Source organism: Rana temporaria, chromosome 1, assembly GCF_905171775.1.
Source record: "Rana temporaria chromosome 1, aRanTem1.1, whole genome shotgun sequence".
Classification (NCBI taxonomy): Eukaryota; Metazoa; Chordata; class Amphibia; order Anura; family Ranidae; genus Rana; species Rana temporaria.
The window spans coordinates 239,073,185-239,092,708 of NC_053489.1; the positions used below are offsets into that span (position 1 = coordinate 239,073,185).

Here is a 19,524-nt window from a genome sequence, read left to right on the forward strand (position 1 = left end):
CTCTACACATTTTTGCATATTATTGCAGTGCCTACACCCAGGTGTTTGGACTCCACCTTGCAGTTCTCTGGGACATCTGAGCGGTAAACTTTCTTTCTAAACTCAAATGGGTACTCTTATTAAAAAATAAATAATAACAATAACCTTTATTGGGGTATTAAACCTAAAAGCAAACATTTTATTATATTACAGCTTACCATTTCTTAGAGGCAATGGCTGCATTTGTTTTTTTAGTCTGTCTTTCTTTTGTTGGTGGTGATCTGGCCAGTAAGTCTGTGGTGTTGTGTTTCAACTGAACAATCTCTTCATATGTATCGGTTAAGAGTGTTGAGACCATTTACCACAACAATCATCTTTTATTCATGTAAAACCTTAATCCCGAAAAGGGGGGGGGGGGGGGGCAACAAGCTGTTGTTGCAACTGCTTGTGTAACTTCAGTGTGGCCTGGCATTTGGCTTCAGTTTTAGTGTATGTAAATCTGCTAGTACATTTAACACCCCCTCTCTCCAGAACTAATGCACCACATCTAATGATTGGTAAGTTCTGCAATATATTACATTTTTGGTTTTGAGATTTAATATCGCTTTACATCGCTTTAAATGGTAGCTGTAAACAGATTACACCAAGTATGGTAAATCAACCACTAATATAGTGTGTGTGTGTGTGTGTGTGTTTGTGTATTTTTTTATATATATATATCTATATATATATATATATATATATATATATATATATATATCGTGGTTGACAGTAGCTCAACACTACATTACCAGCTTTATACCTTTTTTACAAGTTTAAATATTGTATCATAACTGCCTCTGAGAGATAGCTGGCAGATTCATAATAATAATTTATTATTTTTTAGATACTTATATAGTGCCGTCAATTTACACAGCGCTTTACATGTACATTCACATCGGTCCCTACCCTTAAGGAGCTTGCAATCTAAGGTCCCTAACTCTCATTCATATACTAGGCCCAGTTTAAACAGAAGCCAATTAACATACATTTGGAGTGTGGGAGGAAACCGGAGTGCACAGGGAGAACATGCAAACTCCAGGCAGGTAGTGTCGTGGTTGGGATTTGAACCAGCGACCCTTTTTACTGCTAGGCGAGAGTGCTACCCACTACACTTTAATCTTTGTAGAACTGTTTTAGTTGAATATGTGTGTGTTGTGTTGTGTTTTTTTTTTTTTTTTCTTCTCATCCTTTTGACACTGCTTGTTATATGTAAAGTGTGTGGTTTTTTTTTTCCCCCCACCTAGATGCTGGACATGCAAGGTGTCCCATGTTCCCATATATACAGTGCTCTTGATCAGACTGCCAGAAAGATAAACCTGGGTTTGTTTCTGCATGGAAAAGTTCGTGCTTTATTGGTCACAGATGTAGCAGCTCGTGGTATTGATATACCTATGCTTGACAATGTCATCAATTATAACTTCCCTCCGAAAGCCAAACTTTTTCTGCATCGCGTAGGTAAGGATGTAATTATATCTGCTTATGATTGCTTTAGGAGATAATGTCTTGTTATAATTTTTGTGGTAATTTCATGTATTTATTTCTTCTTTTAAACAGGTCGTGTGGCTAGAGCCGGTCGGAGTGGCACAGCTTATTCCCTGGTTGCTCATGATGAAACTCCTTATGTGTATGATCTCCACCTCTTCCTAGGTAGACCCCTGAAACTGGCAGGTGGCCCACATGCTGATTCAGGTAGAGTGTAAATTCCTTGTAGTAGCCCTTAAAGCCTAAAAAAGTTGTAGGTCCCTTCATGTAGTTTTTCTCTACAGATCATGAAGCAGATGGTGTTCTGGGACGAGTCCCACAAAGTTTGATAGATGATGAAGATGCTCTGCTGATCACAGATCACGAGAGGTCTTTAGAGCTTCAGAACCTGCATCAAACCTCTGAGAATGCTTACAAACAATACAGCAAATCCAGACCAGCCCCAGCTCCAGAGTCTGTAAAACGTGTCAAAGAGGCCAATTACATTCAGTTGGGAGTACACCCCTTGTTCTGTGAGTGACCTTCATTTGTTCTCCATGTTCTTTCATATTTGTTTGTCTGTCAGCCATGCACTCTGTGCCATTGTATGTCTCATTCCTTTTACGTGTCCATCTGTAAATTCTATTCAATTCCTCTTTGCCTTATATTTGTTCATTTTCAGGGTCTCGTCTTGGTGGGGAAGAAATTCAGAGACTAAAGTTTGTGGACAGCATTAAATCTTATAAATCAAAAGCGGTAGGCTACGTTACACTTTTTTTTTTTCCAAATAAATCCAAGTTTATTAAAATGTAGAAAAATGGTGTACAAACATTTGTAACAATGGGTCAACATTCCCCATATAGTCAATGGCAAAAAGAGTTACATGTATTCATAGCGACTACATTCCCTTCCGCAGGTGTACCCCCTGGCATAAATAAACCGAAATAAGCACGTCCCCGACCATGTATAACATAAACCGAAACATTTTGATCGACAGTACCACCCATTAGGTCCCACGTGACCCCCACCCGTTTAATCCCCCTCTGACTCTCACCAAGGGTCTGCACCTTTACTCTCAGACAGTACACGTTTCTCCATCTTCCAGCCACCTGTCCCATACATTGGAAAATTTTTGTGGTCTCCCTCTATGCGTATAAATCATTTTCCTGTATGGGAGAATAGCATTCACCTCCCTCTTTCAGTGTCGGTGCCACAGGTTGCATCCATACTTTCGCCACTGCCTTCCTAGCCAGGAATAACGTTTCACACAGAAAGATTGCTTGATATTTTTCTATATCTACATCAGGCAGCAGTCCCAGCAGACACAACTTTGGGTCCATGCACACTGGGGTTCCCATATTATCATGAAGGAATTGTGTCACCTGCAGCCAGTAAGCCTGTATATCCGAGCAGTGCCATAACATGTGATAGAACGAGCCCTCTTCAGCTGCACATATAGGACACACAGGGCTCCTCGTGGTTTGAAATTTAGCCATTCTCTGCGGTGTAATGTATGCCTGGTGTATTATGTACAACTGGGTTAGCCTGTCTGATAGCTTAGGGGATGCAGCCTTAACCCCCTCCAGTATCTCATCCCACTCAGTGCCATCTATGGGGCCCAGGCTACGTTACACTTAAACAGTTTTGCCTTTGCCTGAGTTTTAAATGGACCTGTCGAGACATAAATTTATAAGCTGTTTTTGATGACTCGCTGACTGTCTTTTGCTATTTATTGTTTAGTGACTCACTGACCTAGAATGAGTGTACGTATCAGATCATGTACAATATCAGTGACTTGCCATGTAGAGAACAAAAGATCATGATGGAAGACCCAGTGTACACATTTTCAAAAAACAAGCTAGTAACAGCTGCCATATTTTTTGCCTAACATGTCCTATTTGTAGCTTCTTTCTTCTTAAATGGTTTACCACTTTCTCAGAAATGCAGAAGACACATCTAAGGCACGGTGTGAATTGGTTGCAGGAAAGAAGTTCACATGATTCCCCCGTCAACACAGACAGTGCTGACAGGGGAATTCCCTCCTGCCAAGCAATTGTCTGCTACCAGGCAGGGGGGCAGTAGAAGACAGTTGATATAATCACAAGAGAATCCGGCAGACTGGTTGTACTCAAGTTGATCGATCAACGTATATCACAAAGATTGCATCACTCCAGGTGGAGTATGAGATCTCTCCTGCTGTAACAATTGCAGAGTGCCAGCCTTGGTCTGCAGCCAGAGCATGAATGAACAATCATCAAATGAAGGAAAATTGGCGGCACTACCGGCATAACATTTGTAGTTTATTGGAAATCCTTTAAAAATGGGGACACATCTTGCACACACATCTCCTGTGGCTTTAGCAAACGTGTTTCACACACCCATGCTTGGTCATTTGACTAAGCATGGGTGTGTGAAACGTGTTTGATCAGGTTGACCAATCAACTTGGTAAATTCGGCTTGCCCATTAATGATTTGAATCTCTGCCACTTCCTGCTGAACCGGCCGAGATTCGAACTGTGTATGGCCGGCCTTAGTTATGCACTCGTTGGGATCAGCAGAGGCAGAGCCTGCACCTTCCTTTTGCAGGTTGTTGAACACTGGGAGCCACTGGGATTTTTTTGTCTTTTCTAAGGCAGTGGAAGTCTGGCCTCAAATCTTTTGAAAGGAGTTACATTGCCACAGTAATGAGGGATTTGGTGCTAAAGGATTGATTACGTTCTCTAATCATGTTTTATATCATCTTTTGCAACTACTGTTCTAATTTTCCACATTATTTTGTCCCTAGACAATCTTTGAGATAAATGCCACTAGTAAGACACCTGCCAGTGAAGTAATGCGTGCCAAGAGAAATCAAGATTACAAGGTCATCTCTAAATTCCAGCGTTTGCAAGAAGAGAAAGCAAATAGTACAGCACAGTCCCAAGCCCGTGTTAAACCTGATCTACTAGCCAGCCAAGACTATACTGAAGAAAATTTGGAGGTAACTGATGTAGCTACAGAATCTTGCATGATCCCCTGCCTTTTAAATATCTGCCCTGATGGTTTATGTCAATTTTCCCAGGGAGTCTTCTCGCAAGTAGTTGGAAAGAGGAAGCGGACAGATAAAACTGACACTGAAAGCGACAGGAAGAGAGAGAAAGCAGGACCTACTCAGGATACCGAATATTACATCCCATACAGACCGAAGGACTTTGAGAGTGAAAAAGGGTAGGGAGCATGACTGCATGCAGACTAAAGTTGGACATACACAAAGTGAACTTTCATTGAATAGAAATGTTCCCAACATTTTTTGTGTCCTTAAAGTGTAAGTTCACCTTGACAGAAAATCTGTCAAGTGATCTTACAATGTATTCCCCCATCCCGATTCAAATCCTCCTGTGTTTCTCTCCTCTCCTTGCAGCGCTGACAGGATGGGCTAGATGGATTCTGATTGGTCAGCGCCATTCATGTGACCATTTGTGTACTGATCATTTAGAAAGTCTCTTGTGCGTACGTGCTGAGAGGTATGGGTAGGAGATTAGGCCACAGAGATTTCAAATTCCCAGACAAGTGAAGTGGAGTCCCAGTGCCTGACAGTGGGGGATCGTACGACATTGGGGGGGGGGGGGGGCATTGTCTCCATTGTCAGGTCACCTTACAGATTTTCCATAAATGTGAACTTACATTTCTTTGTCGTACATCACGGGACACAGAGCCTAGTAATTACTAAGTGGGTTATGTTCCACCTTCAGGTGCTGTCCCTATATAACCCCTCCCATACTGGGAGCACTTCATTTTTTTCGCCAGTGTCTAAGGTTTTGGTTACGAGTGAAGATGTGCTCTGAGGAGCTCCACTGGAGGTATCCATTGTGACAGACTCCGACACTCTCTTGTGTCTAGGGTCACCTTATGTCCAATAGGGGCATAGGGTGGCTAATAAATCATAATTCATGTATTGCAGAAGATGGGACATTACTGATAGTTCATATTCCAGGATGTCTTGGGATATTGCAGGTGATTTTATTCTGACCCCCAACCAGGTCAATAGACTCAGATATACTAATTGTCCATTGTGTAAGGCTGTAGAGGTGTTAATTCAGGTCTGCTCCTAGACCTTTCTATTGTGTGATAACACTGTTTAAAGCCTTTTGATTATCGGGTGTAAACACCTTTCTGTCAGAGACAGACGGTCTGCTTAAAGATGTGGATTGAAAAACATACCAGGTTCTATTGTGTTTGTGTAACAGGTGAGGGGAACGTATTGTGTGAATTCTAGTGATAATAGATGTGTCTTGTCAGGTTCGGTGCCAGAGTGTCTACCTAAAGTCTGTATTAAAGCCCCCCTGTGTGAATAGGGGGCGGAGAGTTTCATGGTTTCTTTGATTACTCACAAGCCTGTAACTAGATATAAACCAGGAGAATGTACCATTAAAGCATCCATACTTGGCACACAGACAAGTCTAGTCTCGTTGTGTGTTAAAGGCAGCTAACATATCTGGTATCTATGTCCAGACTGATGGGAAGCGCTGTATGACGGAAGCATTCGTTCTGAGTGCTGGGACCTTTCCGTGACATCCATGCTGGATTTAAATAGCCTCCATAAAGACCAGATCCATCCAAAGTGCCATTGAGGCCAAAGTGGATGGTACCTGGGGCCTCGTATCCGAAGCACAAGGTTTTTGCCTGTAATGCCTCTCTTCGGAGGGCTGGATCCTGGGTTCCAGTACTTTGGTTATAACCACATACCAAAGCTTTTCTGTCAGGATGCGGTACAGGTCCAGGGGAGTGGAGACCATGTCTAGAATCCCTGTCCCTTGAGGTCTGTTGACTTAACCCATCGTGATGAGTGAAGATTGGGTCTGTCTGTGCTCAGCAGTATCCTGCGGCGGGGATAAGGTAAGTGAAGACAATCCTAGGTCTTATCTGTTTTCCGCCACTAGAGGCAGTAAAGAGACATACCTGGTGTTTCACTTACCATGCTCTCCAGGAACGAAAGCTCAGTGTCAGCCGGTCTGTTGAGCGGCTCATTTCCTCCACTTCAGGCTCTGCCACGGTCCACGGTGCTCCTTTTGAGGGATCTCGCTCTCTTGCCTCCGCCTCTACCATTTCCCTATGTTCGCTTTTGAAGCCGGTAGGCGGGGGGAGGGGATGTGGACGCTGCTGGCGCGCGCGTGCCTTTGAAGGGATGTATAGAAGAGAAGTCTGCAGATAAATAGGTAGAACTTAGGAGGATTTGTTTCATGTTGGTGTATTGTCTGAGGAAAGCCACTAAACTGGGTATATGTAAGGGTTTAAAACAACCTGTTTTCAGTGGCCTGAGTTCTTAGTTAAGTTGTACACATTAATGTTTGTTGCAGTTAAAGTAAAGCTGCTTACACCCTTTCCACGGATCTATGACATACTTGCTACTTTTAGCTTTATTTATTGTGTGTGTGTTTTTTTTTTTTTTTAAGGTATGCATTAATTTAAACTATTGTATTCTTTGTTTTTAATATAGACTGTGTGTTGGAGGCAACAGCTTTGAGCAGGCAGCAGCAGGGGCAGTGCTGGATCTGCTTGGGGACCAGACTGAGGATCTCAACAAAAACAAGACTGTCCTGAAGTGGTGAGTTGACAGTGGATGGGTTGACATTCCTTGTATTGCTAAATAGAATACATTAAATTTACGAGTAATTAAATTTACTAGTAATCTTTCACAATAAATATGGGGACTCCCTACTAACTTTATTAATAATACCAACGAATTTTTTTTGGGGGGGGGGGTGTGTTATTTTATATCTTTTTTTCAATTGCCAACTTCCTTAATATAATTACGCTAGAAAAACAGAAAATTTAAACAATTTACAGTGTATTTCCACCCAATTCTTTTGGTTTTGTATAGAGTAGGGAAGGAGGGGCATTCTTGTTTGTGTTTCTTGCTGCTGTCCAGGACTCCATTCTTACTTGCTGTGCTGCTGACAATTGTTTTGACAAACAGGAAGTGAGGGGAAAGTCTGGGACAGACTGCGATAAGAACTGACAAGGGTTATTGCCTTCCCCCTACTCTGCTAAAGCAGGGTTGAACAAAAATGCAGATTATTGCTGCTGGAATTCAGTGTGTGTTAATCGCACAGTGTGAATGATGCCTTTAGGGGTGTGTTGAGCACCACTTAGAATCCTGAGTAGTAATAAAAATAAAACCTAGAAGTAAGTCACTTGGTAACTGTGTTGACATATATACTCGCTTTGCCTTTCCATTTAGGGATCGTAAGAAAAAGAAGTTTGTGGGAGGCGGAGGACATGATGATAAAAAGAAAGTAAGGACAGAGAGTGGAAGACTTATCAGCAGCTCTTATAAGACAAACAAGTATCCTTTTTGTGGCTTATTTGATAGGTTGTTAATAAATTAATGTAATCTTGGTGTATTAAAGGCCTTATTACACCACTCGGCGCTAAACAGCTAATGAAGTCCATTGAACATATATGCAGCACACATATATAAAATATGATTTCCAATGTGGATGCAAATGACAAATTTCAATGCATTTATGTAAAGCAGCCGCTGAACAAAAACAAACACAGAATCTTGGTCCAAACAAAGTTTTTTTGTGAGGGTTCCAATTAGGGTTGTCCCGATACCGATACCAGTATCGGTATCGGGACCGATACCGAGTATTTGCGCTAGTACTCGTACTCGTGCAAATACTCCAGATACCAAAATAGAATACTTTTTTTTTTTTTTTGTGACTTTGAGCGGTGCATAGAGGCAGGGCCGGATTAACCGTGGGGCTGATGGAGCTGCAGCTCCAGGCCCCCATCATAATATAGGCCCAAACTTAATTCTCTCACCAGGGGCCGGCCGACGACTGCTATATAATAAATTCACACGTGCAGGCAGCTGCAGCCTGCATTATGATATAGGCCCAATTGACGCAGTGAACAACATTTAATCACGGGCCGTGAGTAGCGGCCGCGAGCCGCTGCTATGATTCACAGCAGAGCCGCGGCTATCCACAACAACAGCCTCTTGTAGCGCGGGCGGTGCCAGTGTGCCGAGGCTGAGCGTGCTCCTCCCCTTCAGTACTGTACTGAACACAGACACTGACTGTAGGCGGAGCTTGACGTCCCCCGGCGGCGTGCGTGACGTCATCCAGAGGCCGTCCCCGGCGTCCTAGGAGTCTCCATTGCCTTGCGACCGCACCGCACGATCGACAGGAAAAGTACAGTAAAAAGCAAGTAAGCCATGAGCGCTGGGGAAGTCACTGTCATACAGATGAGATCATGTTTAATTGTGCAGAAGAAGTGTGGGTACAGTACTGGCTGCAACGAACCTGAAGTGGTTAACTTTTTTTTTTTTTTTGGTGGGGGGGGGTGGGTGCTATATTAGTGCAGGGAGGCAGCTTATTAGTGCATCTCATCAGTGCCACATTTATGAGTGCCATCCAATCAATGCCAGTGCTACCTATCAGTACCATCCATTTATGACACTGGCATTGATTGAATGGCACTCATAAATGGATGGCACTGATGGGTGGCACTGGCATTGATTGTAGTTTTCCAGTACCGTATGCTAAAAAACAGCCCCACACCATGATGTACCAGTTCTTCATAATTCTAAAGAAAATATCCTTGGTCTGTATTGTGGTTTGAAAACGGTCACATGACATTTGAAAAAAGTATCGGTATTCGGTATCGGCGACTACTTGAAAAAAAGTATCGGTACTTAATACTTAACCACTTCCTGCCCGGTCAATAGTCAATTGATGTCCGGGAAGTGGTTGTGAAATCCTGACTGGACGTCTATTGACGTCCTGCAGGATTTCATGCCTGCGTGCGCGCAGCGATCAGTGATGCGGGGTGTCAGTCTGACACCCTGCATCTCCGATCTTGGTAAAGAGCCTCCGGCGGAGGCTCTTTACCACGTGATCAGCCGTGTCCAACCACGGCTGATTACGATGTAAACAGAAAGAGCCGTTGATCGGCTCTTTCTCACTCGCGTCTGACAGACGCGAGTAGAGAGATCCGATCGGCGGCTCTCCTGACGGGGGGGTTCATGCTGATTGTTTATCAGCGCAGCCCCCCCTCGGATGCCAACACTGGACCACCAGGGAGTGCCCCCCAGTGCTCAATAGAGCAAAAAACACCAATAATAATAATAAAAAAAAAAACACTGGACACTGGCTGAAATGATGCCCAGCAATGCCATCAGTGCCACCCAGTGTCCATCAGTGCCACCTCTTAGTGCCCACCAGTGCCGCCTATGAGTGCCGCCATATCAGTGCCCATAATTGAAGCAGAAAACTTACTTATTTACAAAAAAAATTTACAGAAAAAAATAAACTTTATTTTTTTTTCAAAAATGTCGGTCTTTTTTTAGTTGTTACGCAAAAAAATAAAAATCGCAGAGGTGATCAAATACCACCAAAAGAAAGCTCTATTTGTGGGAACAAATTTATAAAAATTTCATTTGGGTACAGTGTAGCATGACCACGCAATTGTCATTCAAATTGCGACAGCGCTGAAAATTGGCTTGGGCAGGAAGGTGCCTAAGTGCCTGGTATGGAAGTGGTTAAGCAACGCTCCTGTCAATTAGTTTAAAATATGACCGGCATTCATATGTGGATCATATGAGAGACATGAATTATGATATTGGGTGATGAAAAGGTTCTATTATTGGATGAAGATTCTAGTTGATATTCAATAAGCGTGCACCAAACACAACAGTCCACACTACGTGAGTTAAAACTCACCAGAAAGCAGTTAATCGTACACCTTGAATAATCAAGATGTCATGCAATTGGCAAGGTTAACTTGAACAGCACATCATTGAAAAAGGGAAATGTCCAGAGTTGTCAGATTAAACTTTCTGGGGAGTTTAAACCCTTGAAGTGTGACTCGCACAGTGTTTGGTGCACGCTTATAGAATATCAACTAGAATCTTCACCCAATAATATCAATTTTTCATCACCTAATATCATACTTCATGTTTCTCATATGATCCACATATGAATGCTGGTCATATTGTAACTAATTGACAGGAGCGCTGCTTAAAGGGGAGTTCCAGCCTTTTTTTTATGTTTATTAAAAGTCAGCAGCTATAAATAGTGTAGCTGATTGCTTTTAATAAACATACACTTACCTGTTCCACATCCCAGCGATGTGCCGCCGGAAGCTTCGCTCCGGGCCCCCCCCCCCCCCTTCACCTCCATTGCAACTGTGGGCACCTGGCCGTGACAGCTTTCGACTTCATGGCCGGGCACTCACTGCGCATGCGTGAACAACGCAGCGCTCCCTGAGTGGACAGGCGATCGCCTGGGACCTGTCACGTGATGTATCGCCTTAGTGGTCCCTGGGCGGAAGGAGGAAGTGGGACAGGAAGTCTCACTCCTACTGAAGCCTCCCCTATCCCCCCCCCCTTCAAGAAAATGACATACCAAATGTGGCATGGGTGGAACCCCGATTTAAGTATTGTAATCCTCACAAAACTTTGTTTGGATTAGGATTCTTTACTTTTTGTTTACATCTCTTAATAAATTATGTTTCTGGTTTGATGAATCTCCTCTACTCCAATAGAATTCTATGAATTTTTAAATCCTTACTTCTGATGGTCCGGACTGGTAGGATCCAAAAATATTATAGAATTTTAGGCAGGACAGTCATCTTGACTGGATGAATGCGACCAATCCATGACAAGGTAGGAAATTGCCAAAAATTCCATGAGGGAGTTGATGGATCGCAGATGTTGATAATAGTTGGTCGCAAAGAGGGTGCAATAGGAAGACACCCAAGTAGTCCAGAAAAGTGTTTGCCCAGTGATATAGAAAAGTCAACTGGAGGTGCAGGACCACTGCGTGGGGGAAGGGTAATATTCAGGGTGGTTGCCTTATGGGGGATTGTCCAAAGATCAGAAATATCAGAGAAGTGGGTAAGGACCCTTTAACATTGTTAAAGGGTTAGTAAGAGTCAGGAGGACGTTGTCCGCGAATAGGTTCACTTTGTACGACATACCCACATATTTAATTCCCAAGATGTTGGGGTTGTCTCCGAGTGCGATTAGCCCAGGGTTCAAGCGTCATGCCCCAAAAAGATGGGGAACGGGGTAGCAAAGCAGCCTGGGTATCTGACGGGTGCCAAAGGAGAGGGGTAAAGAGCAGAGAGCCATGTGAGGATTGATTTCCCCAAAGTCCCAGCATTTCAACACTTTATGCAAGTAATCTCAGAAGAGAGAATCGAATGCTTTAAAAAAAAACATTGAGTGAAAGAAGGAATCCTGGGATCCTGTAGTGATTCAGTAAATGGATTACCTTGCAAATATCGCCTGCCTTGTGTCCCGGCACAAAGTTAACTTGAACCCTGTCGATGTAGGAATGTAAGTATTGATACAAGTGCTTGGGATTTTCCCCAAGAGGTTCATTTAGCAAGGAGATCAGCCGAAAAGGTCTGGGGGCCAAAGGCATAATTAGCCGTTTTGGTGATAATGGAAATGTGTGCCCTCAGTGGTAAACTATTAGTTTAAAATGCTTACCCCAGCACTTTGCAGTTTAAAAATGTCAGTCCTTTTTTGTCATTGTCCAATCACCTGAATGTAGCTGCATGTAACCCAATCATAAATATTTAACGAAACCTGTGTCTTGTACTGTACTCCAGGAAATGGATTTTACTGAAGTCAGAATCCAATTTTTATTTTTTGGCTGCTGTGCAGAATTGTTTGTGTGTAGCACTTGCAAGAAAATAAAAACGGATGCTTGCTTTAAAGTATAAAGGTCAAGCGCAGCGCCAATTAAAGAACCACCTGTGTGGCGGAACTTAGATGACAGCCAAATACATAACAAATGGTAGTCAAAAATGTGATTGGATAAGAGCAATCCTACTCCTCCAATGATAAACCTCCACAACCGTGAGTAGGTATGAAAAGTAATGTGCACTTACAACAGCATCTATGAACTGTTGTAAATAATCATTTTATATAATGATGAATAAACATGTGAATAAACAAGTGAATCTCAAAAAAATATAGTGATACATATAGTCCCAATCAAATAGAGAGAGTAGTCCATACACCGTGAAGGTGACACGAATGCAATTTCCCCTCAGGCGGATGTGGACAAAGTATATCTTTCAAGATGCAATTCCAGGAACATAAAAAGGTTAGGTACTCTTACCGGATGGAGTGGACCTGCAATTTGCTGTACGGTGGGGGGTCTCAAAGGCTCTGGTGTGCCGATTGCCCTCTCTGGTCACCGTCTCAGTCCCTTATGTTGGTTACCCCGGACGTGGTCTGTATCCGAATTCAGAAAGTTGGTACCTTCCAATTTTTTATTGTGTCGCTCAAGATAGTGCCTAGGCACCGTGTGATTGGTGCGGCCTTTCTTGATATTGGTGATGTGTTCACCTACCCTTGTGGAAAAGGTCCAACCAACGTACTGTTTTCCACAAGGGCAGGTGATGAGGTAAACAATATGCTTAGTGGCACATGTAAAAAAAATGTCTCATTGGGAATTCTATTCCCGTGGTAGTGGATCTAAAGCATGTTGTTTTTTTCCTTACACTTACATTTTGTAGGCAGACATTGCACCTCCTACAGGGATGATATCCCTTGGAGAGAGGAAAAAAAAAGGGCTTAACTGGGGGGTCTGATATGTTTGGTGCAATTTGATTTTTAAGTGACATAGCTCCTCTATAGATCCACCCCTGCATCAGTGGGAAGGGAAGGTCCCAGGACTTGGTCACTTTTTAAGATTTTCCAATGCTTCCTAATGATCTCTTTGATTTGCTTATGTTGGGTGGAGAAGGTGGTAAAAAATTAGTTTTTAAATCTTGATTCTTGAGCAGTTTTTGGCCGTTCCATCGTTAGCGTGGTCCTATCAATCATGGTAATTCTATCAATTTCCATATCAACTTCACAGCTGGAATGCCCCTTATCAGTAAATCTGGTTTTAAGAATCCGTACCTGAGCCCGGAAATCCGTAAGGCTTGAACAATTGCATCTAATTCGCAGCAACTGGCTACGAGGCACAGAGTTCAACCAGGATGGATGGTGACAAGTGTCGATCGGAATGAATCTATTCTCGGTACTCTTGAAATATGTTTTGGTCAACAACTGGTTGCCCCCGGGCCATGATCTCTAAGTCCAAAAAGTGTATATTAGGCCCCGTACACACGAGAGGATCTATCCGCTGGAATTTATCCACGGACCGGTTTCAGCGGATAGATCCCCTGGTGTGTACGATCCAGCGGATATTTATCCGCGGATATTTTTCGGGCCGTTGGATTTCCAGTGGTTCAAAATTTCTTAACATGCTAAGAAATCGATCCGCTGGAATCCAGTCCAACGGATTGATCCGCTGGTCTGTACAGACTCACCGGATCAATCCGTCCGAATCCATCCCTCGCATGCGTCGTAATGATTCGACGCATGCGTGGAAGTCCTTGTATCACAGCGTCACTCACGTCGCCGCGTCATCATCGCGGCGACGGCTCGACACGTCACCGCGGAGGGAATTCGGACCTCCGGACCGTTTCCGCGGATCAATCCTCTCGTGTGTACTAGGCCTAAGAGTAACTGGCCTCGTAGGAAAGGCTAATTCCAACTTGATTGTGATTGAGGGTAGACATGAAGTCATCCAAAGACTGTCGGTCTCACCTCCATAGGAGGAGCATGTCGTCTATGTATCAATCCCAGAGAACAATCTCTGGTCGATTTAAAGCATAGATGAAATCCTTCTCCCATTTGGCCCTAAAAATATTGGCCAGGCTGGGGGCAACCTTAGCCCCCATAGCCACCCCTTTTTGCTGAAGGTAGAATTCTCCACCATACCAGAAGTAATTGTGTGAGGTGGCAAACCTCAACAGGTCTAAAATGAACCTCTTCTGCATGTTGGAGAGGTCCTCAACCCTACCTAGGAAGCACTCCACTGCCTGAAACCCCAAATCGTGGGCTATACTAGTGTACAGAGAGGCAACGTCTGCCGTTACCAGAAGGATGTCATCACTGTACGCTACTTCCTGTAAACGTGCAATGGTGTGTCGTGTATCCTTCAGGTATGAGGGGATACCTTTAATGATGGGCTGCAGATGGAAATCTATATAATTCCCTAAACGGGAAGTGACTGAGTTTATGCCACTTATGATAGGTCGTCCAGGGGGACATACTCTATCCTTATGGATTTTCGGTAAATAGTACATCACGGCGATGCGCGGAACCCTAGGGATAAGGTAACTGCGCTCCTTCTTATCCAACATTCTCTTCTGAGCCCCAGTTTTAATAAGCTTTGTTAAAGAAGCCTTGAAACCAGATGTAGGATTTGATGATAATCTCACATAGGTCTCAATGTCCCCTAAGATTTTTGATATTTCACAATGGTACGCAGATTTGTCCAAAATCACAATCCCTCCCCCTTTGTCCGCAGGGCGGATTACAAGGTCCTTTCGTTCGCACAAGGATTTTAAACCGATCTTAATATTGGGATCAGAGTAGGTCCTTTTTAGAGGGAGTTCATCCAGGTCTTTTAAGACCAAAACCCTAAAAACTTTAATGCTAGGAGCCATTGGACATGAGGGATTGAAGAGGGATGGATTGGAGAGTCCTGTATGTATAATTTGAGAGGAAATTTCGGGAAGATTAGGCCTACTGGGATTGGTAATAAAATACCTCTGAATATTTAATTTACGCACATACTTCTGGACGTCAATAAAGGTGTTGAACTTGTTAAGAGCTTTGGGTGGAACAAATTTTAACCCCTTATCAAGAACCACCTTCTCTGCCTCAGTAAATTCAACCGCACTGAGATTGAAGATGCCGGCTGCTGCTATACCCTTCTTCTTTTTCTTCCAGGCGCGTCGCCCCCCCTCTCGAGCCTCGTTTTGTTCTCCCCCCCCCCCCCCTGATTTTAAAGTGTTTGTTAACCCACATGTCTTGCTTTATATAATATGCTCGATCTCCTAAGGATATGTCCTCCTGTGTGTTGTATAAAAAAAAAAACTTGTATATATACACCTTATTTGTGAGCGCTGATTAGCGATCATGTGACGCGCTGCATCTCTCCTCTCCCTGTCTGACCATGCAGTGGGAGGGGCCAAGATTCCCCCCACTGATGTCAGTCTGGAGGGGAGGAGGAGAGCAGCGGCACATCACGTGAATGCTGATCAGCGCTCACAATTAAGGTGTGTGTGTGTGTGTGTGTGTGTGTGTGTGTGTGTGTGTGTGTATGTATGTATGTATGTATGTATGTATGTATGTATGTATATGTATACCAACACACCACACAGGGACATATCCTTAGAAGACCGAGCAGATAATATAACGTAAGAGAGGAGAGACAGCAAGGCTGTGGGTGACGGAAGCATGTAAACTGACCACGGTGTCTGGGCTCAGCAGCCATGATTACCGTGGTCAGTTTATAGAGGGGAGGGGAGAAACTGGCAGGGTCCAAATGACACGGCACCAAGCACTGTGTCGTATAACATGCTTTAAAGGAGCAGGATAAATGTTTTTGGGTTAACATACGTTTTAAGTGTATCTGCATTTAATCCTTCATTCCAATACGAGTTCTTACTCGTATTGGAAAGTCACAATGCATGTGCAATATACACAAAGACCATTTATATCAAGTATAGACTTGCATCTTCAAGATAATATCTTGTAATGTGGGGTTAGTTTTTTTTTTTTTTTTTTTTGTTTTTTTATCTTCCTTTTTGTAGCAGTATTCTCAGTGTCTGCACTTCAAATGGTGTGTAACAAGGTTATGTCTGCAAATGAGTGTGCTTTTAGTCCTTTACAATTTGTAGATATGAGGACTGGAAGAAAAAGTACAAGATTGATGACCAGGACTCTGAGGAAGAAGAAGGGATACAGACAGGAAGAACACAAAGGAAGGGAAGAGGTAAGTGTTCAGCAGTAGTAGACATTCAGGTATATACTCAAGAGTAGACTTCATGATATTTACCTTTTTAAAAAAAAAAAAAAGACTTCATGATACTGTACGGAAAATAAAAATGTTACAAAAATGTATAGGTAAGCTAGCTATTCTGTTAGGTATTGTGTTTGTTACAAGGCTGGCTACTGTAGAAGAATATGACCCGACTTGCAGCCTTTACTTAAAGTTATTGTAAAGTCTCTTCTATACTTGGTATACTTAAAAATAAAAAACATAAGGAGCTGTGCTTTATACATATGATAATAAAAAAATATACAATTGATTAAGATCAATCAGCCCGATTGGAATTATGAAACGAATCAAACAAGACAAATAATGAGTGAGCATTAATGATAGATGAATGAAACTTCCAAAAAGAAGGAAATATTTGTTGAAAACACCATGTGATAAAATCTTCAGTGACTTCTTTTAAGACAACGTGAATCTTCCACCCCATAGAGTGCAAGCTTACCAGCTGCAGAAGCTGTCTGAGCTTGTGTCTAATAAACATTCCTGGAGACTTGGAGTATATCCAGCGGTTAGCAGCCAGCCACGAGAATGACCTTCTTTGCTTTCCAGGGGGACACTCCATGCAATCAGGTTTCTGGCAGTATGTCCTTCAGCTGCCATAATTTTTCGAACTTTGTCATGATGGCTAGATCTCTGAAATGAAGCCAAAGTCCGTCGTTCTCACAGTGGTATACTTGCCTGCTCTGTGCAGTTAATTTTGTACAGAGCAGCCGGGCCCTCCTCTACTCTCCTGGCCCCTCCCTCCTGGTGAGTGCCCCCACAGCAAACCGCTTGCTATGGGGGCACCCGAGCTGAGCCACAGCTCCCTGTGTCCTTTCGGACATGGAGCCGTGGCCTGCACCCTTTCTCTCCTCTTTGGCTGACTGACTTTGACAGCAGCTGGAGTAAAATGACGCCACTGCTGTGTCTTAGGGAGAGTCCCGGGATGGCCGAGGCAGTCATGGACAGAGATGGGCTCAGGTATGTATTAATGGTGCCTGAGGGGGGCTGCTGCATTCAGAAGGCATTTTATCTTAATGCATTAAGATAATAAATCTTTTGACTTTACAATCACTTTAACCACTTCAGCCCCGGACCATATTGCTGGTCAAAGACCAGAGCACTTTTTTGCGATTCGGCACTGCGTCGCTTTAACTGACAATTGTGCGGTCGTGCGACGTGGCTCCCAAACTAAATTGGCGTCCTTCCCCCCCCACAAATAGAGCTTTCTTTTGGTGGTATTTGATCACCTCTGCGGTTTAGTTTTTGCGCTATAAACAAAAATAGAGCGACAATTTTGAAAAATTACACACACAGCTCCCAGTTCTCGCTCTGTAACGAGCGATCGCGTGTGCCGGGCAGCGATCGCACCCGTCGGAGTCAGGGGCAAGTGTGCGCTCCCCCCCCCCTATCGGCTACTCGGTGAGATGACGTATAGCTACGTGATCTCGCCCAGCAGAGCCGACCTGCCGCTGTATAACTGCGGTGGCTGGTCGGCAAGCAGTTGAGCTCTTTCACACTGAGGCAGTTTTTAGGCACGTTGGCTCTAGACATGAAAACTGCCTCCCATGCCGCCCGAATGCTTTCACACTGGGGAGGTGCACTTGTGGGACTTTAGAAAAGTCTTGCAAGCAGCATTTTTGGGGCGGTTTGACAGCGCTGTATACAGCGCTCCCAATACGCCCCTACCTATTGAAATGAAAGGGCCGCAACAAGGGTGTTTTTAACCCCTTCTTTGGGGTTAAAAGCACCCCGCTAGTGGCCGAAAAGCGCTGCTTAAACAGCAGTAAAGTGTCACTATAACGAGCAGTGCTTTACCGCTAAAGCACAGGCGGCCCCAGTGTAAAAGGGCTCTAACACCTGTTGGATCAAATGGATATCAAACTTAAAGTCTTTTAAATGTATACTGTTGCCATGTTTTGCACCCTTACTAATTGTCTTAAAGTTTGTAGAGTAATTTGGAATCCAAGTGTAAAAAAAAAAAAAAATGTGCTACTGTGTAACTCTTGTGCATTGTCAACAGGTGGACGTGGTGGCTCTCGAAGTATGCCCCGTACAGAGGAATCGGGCCCCCGTGGCAAGATCCGCACTGAGCTGCGCACCAAGCAGCAGATTCTCAAGCAGAGAAGAATACAGGATAAGCAGCGTTTCTTACAAAGTGGTGGAATGAAAAAGCTGAAAAATAAAACCAAGCAGAGAGTACAGGAAATGAGGAAAACTGCTTTTGGCAGAGGGAAGAGCAATGGATTTAAGAAAGGAAAGATGAGGAAAAGATCTTGACACTTCCAAGCAGGTAGAGGAGCACTTGCAGGGTAATTTAAAACACCACATGGCTCATCTGGTATAAATGTACTTGCTGTGCAAAGGAACACTAAATTGGTCTGTATTGGACAGGCATTTAATGGGTTCCTGATTCAAGGCTTGAACAGTTTCAACTTTGCTCAAATAGACAGAAGCTTGGCAAATTTGGTAAGAAGATGTATTTTATCTTTTGCATAAAAGCAGTCTTCATTCTTTTGTGTCCACCGAGCGAAGGAGGCCAAACACCCAGGACTGCATTGCAGATACTTCTACATCTGGACAACATAAGAACACATGGCTATTGCAAATTGTTTTTGAACCTTATTAAATACATTGGCTACATTTTTAGAGTTTTTGTGATGTTTAATCTGTTATTTCCAAATGGTATTACCAGCATACCATAACATGCTGGGATTACTGCACTGATTACTGTGTAAATGTGACTGGCACTAGGGGGCGCTGAAGGGGTTAAATATGTTCCCTAAAGTGTGTTCTAACTGGAGGGGACTCACAAGAGGAGGAGATCTATGTGTGTTCCTCTGTACTGGGAACACGCATCTGTCTCCTCACCGCTGACAGGACATGGATCTGTGTGTTTACACACACAGATCCATGGTTCTGCCGTGATTGCGGGAAATCGCGGGTGCCAGGCGGACATCGTGGCCGCTGGGCACGCGCATCGGGTCCCGAGCAATGCGGCGGGGGCGTGCGCCCCCTACCGGCCGGCAATGCAAGAACGTCATATGACGTCCAGTCTGAAAGAGTAAAGGTTCCCGCCGACGTCCTTTTACAATGACTCGGTAGGGAAGTGGTTAAAGAGGCAATACATACTAAGAGTGCATTATACGCAGTTTGGAGA

The 19,524-nt window shown here is 43.6% G+C and overlaps 1 protein-coding gene across 1 annotated transcript in view; it reads left to right on the forward strand.

Moving 5' to 3' along the window:
• The window catches only part of DDX54 (DEAD-box helicase 54), a 30,125-nt gene extending 11,112 nt beyond the window's left edge, over positions 1–19,013 (forward strand). The window contains exons 11-20 of the mRNA XM_040351922.1: positions 1,266–1,476; positions 1,576–1,710; positions 1,788–2,015; positions 2,165–2,238; positions 4,268–4,462; positions 4,544–4,689; positions 6,959–7,066; positions 7,703–7,807; positions 16,228–16,322; positions 18,388–19,013. Of these exons, the coding sequence (XP_040207856.1) occupies positions 1,266–1,476; positions 1,576–1,710; positions 1,788–2,015; positions 2,165–2,238; positions 4,268–4,462; positions 4,544–4,689; positions 6,959–7,066; positions 7,703–7,807; positions 16,228–16,322; positions 18,388–18,644 (1,554 nt within the window). The 3' untranslated portion in view covers positions 18,645–19,013. The remainder of the gene's footprint in view (positions 1–1,265; positions 1,477–1,575; positions 1,711–1,787; positions 2,016–2,164; positions 2,239–4,267; positions 4,463–4,543; positions 4,690–6,958; positions 7,067–7,702; positions 7,808–16,227; positions 16,323–18,387) is intronic.
• The last annotated feature ends 511 nt before the right edge of the window (positions 19,014–19,524 follow it).